Source organism: Thalia democratica, chromosome 8 (genome assembly GCF_965202585.1).
Source record: "Thalia democratica chromosome 8, ktThaDemo2.hap1.1, whole genome shotgun sequence".
NCBI lineage: Eukaryota > Metazoa > Chordata > Thaliacea > Salpida > Salpidae > Thalia > Thalia democratica.
The window spans coordinates 8,624,545-8,630,542 of NC_139172.1; the positions used below are offsets into that span (position 1 = coordinate 8,624,545).

The 5,998-nt window shown below is 25.4% G+C and overlaps 1 protein-coding gene across 1 annotated transcript; it reads left to right on the forward strand.

Annotated features, from left to right (window-relative positions):
* The first annotated feature begins 287 nt into the window (after window positions 1–287).
* On the forward strand, window positions 288–2,794 carry LOC145842052 (cold shock domain-containing protein C2-like). Its single transcript, XM_082949411.1, has 2 exons — window positions 288–406; window positions 1,919–2,794. Exons 1-2 carry the CDS (start codon window positions 296–298, stop codon window positions 2,168–2,170), a joined length of 363 nt encoding a protein of 120 aa, XP_082805537.1. The 5' UTR covers window positions 288–295; the 3' UTR covers window positions 2,171–2,794.
* Window positions 2,795–5,998: the final 3,204 nt, after the last annotated feature.

The following is a 5,998-nucleotide window of genomic DNA, read 5'->3' on the forward strand; positions in this document are numbered from 1 at the left end:
TGAAACACAATCATGTATAACTTATAGTACCAGTAATTGAAAAAAAATCTTAGTTTAACAAAAAAGTGTTTTTTTTATAGTTTTATTAATAACTACACTCAGATTTTTTTTTGCTCAAAATAGTAGCAAAAACTGTTGATAACTACTTTGATCAATTTAAATTTTTGTTGTTTTTTAACTTAAAGTTTTTTCTTAGTATAACAAAAACTTCTTATGTACTAGTGGAGTTTGCTCTAGGGGTTTTTATGTTTTAAGTTGTTTAAATTGTTAATGTATTTTTCAGATTAAAAAAAAAATGTCTGAATCTTCACTTTCACCAGCAAAAAGTTTACCAAGCCCTTTTTTAACAAGAAGGACTAGGACTTACTCTGCAACCAGAACTGCTAATGATGGACCTTTACTTTTAGTGAGTTAAACATTTGCATGGGTAGAAATTAATTTAAATACAAGATACAAGGGTACTAGATAATGAGTTTACAATTTCTCTAGTCATCAGACTAGATCCTGACAACTTGCCTGAGAACTAGAGAATTTGCTAGCTGCTTTTTTATTAATATGTAACTTATTTATTTATCTTAAGTTTTAAGTTTAAATAGATTATTTTATACTTATACTTGAATATATATTTGAAGAAGTAATTAAGGTCTTAGAGAGAAGTTAAAAGACTTATATTAAATCTTACTTTTTATAACTTATCTACCAGTTGCTTTTTGACAGTTAATAAAAAACAAAGTATTTTTTAAAATATAAGCAATAGTACTAGTTGCAGATTTCTATACTCATTATGATTGGCTCAAGCTAAAGAAGCAAGAATATAACGACCTCTTTACTAGAAATTTTTTTTCTACAATTTTTTAGCAAAAATGTCCAAATTCAGTCTAATATTTATAGTATTCAAAAAAATTTAAAAGAATTTTTTAAGTTTCTGACTATTTTCTTAATAAAAAATAAAAATTAACTTTTTGTTTTCTTAAGTTGACCTTTTTAAACTTGTTCCTAATATTGCAAGAAACATTTCCCAAGAATTCGAGCTTTTTAGCTCAAAGAAAAATAGGTAGATGTTAAACTGAGGAATCAAAACCTGAGGTACTTAAACAAAAAGCAAATGAAGAGAAAAAAACAAAAATTTAAAAATAAAATAAACAAAGAAAAAAACTCAGAAAAAAAAAACCTTACAAAACATATGTTGTTATATATTTCAAATTTAGTATATAAAAACAAGCATAACGTTTTAGGCAAATAAATACATTTTATAAAGGTATTAATAAAACACATTAAACATTTACTTTAAACAAACTTTAAGTTTAAGTAGCCATAATTATTAAGTTATTTATTTGAAATGAATAAATTTTAAAATGTTTATAGAATAAAATGTTTAATACTTTTAGGGGCGAGGCATATGGAAAAATAATTAGTTATTAAAGTTTTTAAACATCATTAGTAGTTAACTGAGATAAAGGTAAGTTTTTTTTTCATTATTTTATTTAGTTTTTATTATTCACTTTAGTTATTTTGTTAGTTTTGTTATCTTGTATAAATATTCATAAAAGTATTAATGTCAAAATAAAATAAACATAATGTATGGGAATTGTACTTCTGTTTATAATATTATTCATTTCAGTGTATAAGTATGATAAAACAAGATTTACTGCAAGAAATTATCAAATAATTTATTCTCTACAAATTAAAATAAAATATTCTTTCGTAGTTAAGGGCATATGGGAGGGGTCCAAGATTTTGTTTTACTAAATTTGATATTGGTTGCTGTTTAAAGTATAAAATATAAGTCAATTTTTATAGATTATAAGAATTTTAATTAGTTTTTGAGATTTATATTAGTTTTTGATATTAACTTATGTTTATTTTTTTTTCTATACAAACGTTGGGACCGTACTGTCATTTTTTTTCCTCACAACAGGGGAGGATCGACAGTTTTTGCCGGGAGCGCGGTCACGGGTTCGTGACGCCCATCACCACGGCCGGCGGCGACAAGATATTCCTGCACATCAGCGACGTCGAGGACGAGTACGTGCCTCGCAAGGGGGACCGGGTCCAGTACAAGCTGGCGCCCATCCCCCCGCAAATGTCCAAGTTCCAGGCCGTGCAGTGCAAGATCGTGGAAGGCGGCAAGGACAAGGACCATGAGAAGTGGGGTGGAGAGAAGAAATAATTCAAAATAATAAATTTCCGTTGAATAATTTGAATCATGATGCTGAACTTTAATTAAAAGTATAATTTTTGTAATCTTTTTCTATTTAGCAAAAGAAACCCGTATAATCAAATTTCAACTGCAATGTTTATTTATTTTTTGTTTAGTTTTTAGTAATAGCTTTAAACCATTTTAATTTAAACTAAATTTTTAATCAAAAGTATAATTCAATTATGTTTTTCGTACAAAGTTTGAAATATTCATGAGTTTAGTTTAGTATAATATTTATTGCGTCTAATGAACATTCAGTAGATAAAAAAGGTTTTGTAAGTGAAAAACTTCATTAAATTTGTGCTGATTATTTGAAGTAGATTCCGAAAAATAAAATGTATATTTAAATTCTAAATACCTATTCACACTTGGTTATTGTTTAGTATTCAATAGTTTAGTTTTACAGTAAGTAGCGATGAATATTTATTAATGTTTAATAACTTAAATCAAAAAGTGCTTAGAAAACAGTTTTATTGTTACTTTGAATTTAAAAAGTAGTTGAAACTTTTTAACGATGTTTTTAAAACCAGCGTTGAAATTAAAGTAATTTTGAATAAAGTTTGTAGTTTGAACACGTTGCAGTATTCACTATTTTCTAATCGATAATTTTCTACTTTTGATCATATGATGTGAAGTATTTCTATTCTTTAAAATGCGTACATTTCTATATTAATAAATGTTATTTTCCGAATAAAATTGCTTGCATTGTTAGTACAAATACTTTTTTTCAAAATCAACTTGATTTAAATTTGAAAATTAAAAAATCTGTAAGGCTTTAACCTTGCAAACAAAGTTAAAACCAAATTTAAAACTTAATATATCACAAAAAGGTAACTGAAGTTTTTTTAATATTATTAAGCAAAAACACTTATTGTTTCTAAAGTTTAGGAAATAAATTAATACATATATTTTTCCATAATATAGCTAATCTACGTTTTAAATTACTTTTCTTTCAAATAGAAGTAGTACAACTTTTTTAATACTTAAAAATGTATTTTATCATTGCAAACAATAAAGATATAGTTAGACAAATTTATTTAAAGGGTTGCCATATTACCTGGAAAAACCTGGAATTTGACAATATGGGCTAAATTAACCTGGAAAAACCTGGAATTTGAGAAACTTAGAAAAAACCTGGAATTTTAAGCAAAAAACCTGGAATTTTTAATAATTTTAACATTTTCAGTTGTAAAATTTTGATTTGACACAAAAAATCTTTTATATAATTAAGATTTTTTGTCATCATCAAAAAATTTTTATTAAGAAACACATTTAAAGTAACTTTACAGTATCTTACAATACTTTTATACTATTTAAGACAGTTTCTTACCTTTTACTTAACTTAAAACTAAAAATAGACCCAAAAATGTGTACTTATAAAAACCTGGAAGAAGTTTGGAAAACCTGGAGAAAAGTTTGAAAAAACGAGTGGCAACCCTGTATTTAAAGCTGTTTTCAACTTGTTATAATAAAGTGCTTAAGTGCACTATGCCCATGCAATACTAAGATCATACTTTTTGAAATACTAAGAACTTAATTTTTCATATTATTAATAACAGTAAGCTAAATTGTCAATGAACTACAAAACAAATGCAAATAATTTTTGTTAATTTTTAATTAATTAATTTAATTAACAAATGTTAATTTTTAAAAACATTTTCCTAGGTGACACTATAGAACATAAACCAATTTAATACATATTTAAACGCTATTTTTCATCAGTTTAACAGCTAAAATATAATTTAAGTTAAAAAAAAAAATAAAAGTATTGTTTTTGAAGTAAAGTAACCATATTTCGAATACTAATGCTTGGTTTTTTAACTAATTTTAAACTTAGCGTCACCATTTATTGATTAATTAACTGAAAGTATAAATACAACTTTACTATTTTTACTTAAGTTCTTTAGATTTCACACTCAATGGCATCTTTATCTTAATTTTTTTAATGTTTTATACATCATTTGTTGTGTAATGTATGTATTTTCTTACTTTTTTTTAATATTTGGTCAGTATTAATGGTGCTGTAGCGTAACCTACAGACAAGGTGGTAAATTTTACCATTTTTCCGTAAATATAGCAAGTCTGACAAAAAACAAAAACATTTTTACTCATTAACTATTTTGTACATAAAACATAACAAATTTAAATAACTAAACTTAACAATAATTTCTGTTTTTTACATACTATTCCTATAAATTTTCGACTTTAAGGTTTAGATACAACAAACAATTTTTAAAAATATTTTATTTGGATATCTAGAATCTTAACTTTTTAACCACTATCTATCATACTGTTTATATAATACATATTATTTAAATTTGAACAAATAACAGTATTTTTTTCAAAATAAAGTTTATACAGAATATTTTAGAGAAATGTATCTAGTTTATGAAATTTTTACTTATTTTTACATTGGTCTTAACTTGAACTTTCCTGTAGCCCGTAGAAAAAGTAGTTATGCGCACGAATCAGTGCCGCCCACATTATCTAAATACACTTACAGGTGATTTGATATTCGATATTTATTTACTACCAGATCCTACTTTCTACTAAATGCTTTTAATAATGTAAGGACATAGAAAAGGTACGGACCCGCCTAAGGTACGCACTAAAACACAAAATGAGTGAAATTGATTTTTTAAACAATAATGTATTACCATAACCGCCTTAAAAATTTACTGGTTACAACAATGTAAATCAATTTAAAGGTAATTACGCAGTGAATTGAAATTAATATCTTAAGACACAAATAAAACCATGTAAACCGGACTTTAGTTATAATAATGAGATATAAAAATAAATTAAAAAAAAGTATTGAAATTAATTGATGAACAGAATTTAATCAAAACATAACTCTCGCTTAAAGTAACGATACTATCTTAGCTGAGCTCCTGAAGTATATATTTAATAATAAAAGAAAACATCGGCGAAAGTCTAACAATGGAAAAGCCTGGACTTATGTTTGTTAAGAGCAAGATCAAATTAATATAATGTTTTGGTTATAACCCTTCAATTACCAGACGATAAACTTTTGGTAGACTAAGACCCGTATTTCCTTTTTATTGAAACTCGTCAGCTAGTTTTACTTAACAAAAAGCTTGCAACCTTCAAATTACAAACAGGTTATCATAATTTTAAACGCAAATGAAAAGTTTAAACGCTTTTATATCTAAGTTTAACCACAGCTAATAAAAAATATGAATGTTCTAAGCTTAGTAATTATAGCTTATTGAACGACAAAAAAACGCTTAAATAACTGGTCGTAGGACCTGGTGCACGAAGAATCTTTAGGCTATCGAGTTGCACTCCACTGATAACTTTTAGCGTCTTATCCAGGACCATATTAAGTATATAATTGTTGTTTAAATGATGAAAAACTGTAGTAACAAACAATTATATTTTCTTTTTAACAATAATAATAATACAATAGATTTTGCCAAAGTAATCTTATCTTATATATACTAGTTGTATACTTAAGAGCTTAATTAAGATATTTTCGTAGTTTTAGGCTAGAATTATATTATTAAAACACATACCTCCATTAGTTTATAATCACTATTTGTTCTAAAATTTGCTGTCATATTTTACAAGCTTAAATCCGGTTTACATTGTTTTAGTTACTCGTAAATTTAATTAATAATAAAAAAAGTAGTAGCAAAAATAATGACTTGTTAATAACAAAGTTAATTTTATAGTATACAGAAATTTATTTATGTGTGTTTATGTTTATTAACTTTTCGTGATTATATTAATTATATGGTTTACTTAGTTTAAAACTAAATATTTTTCGTCAACTTT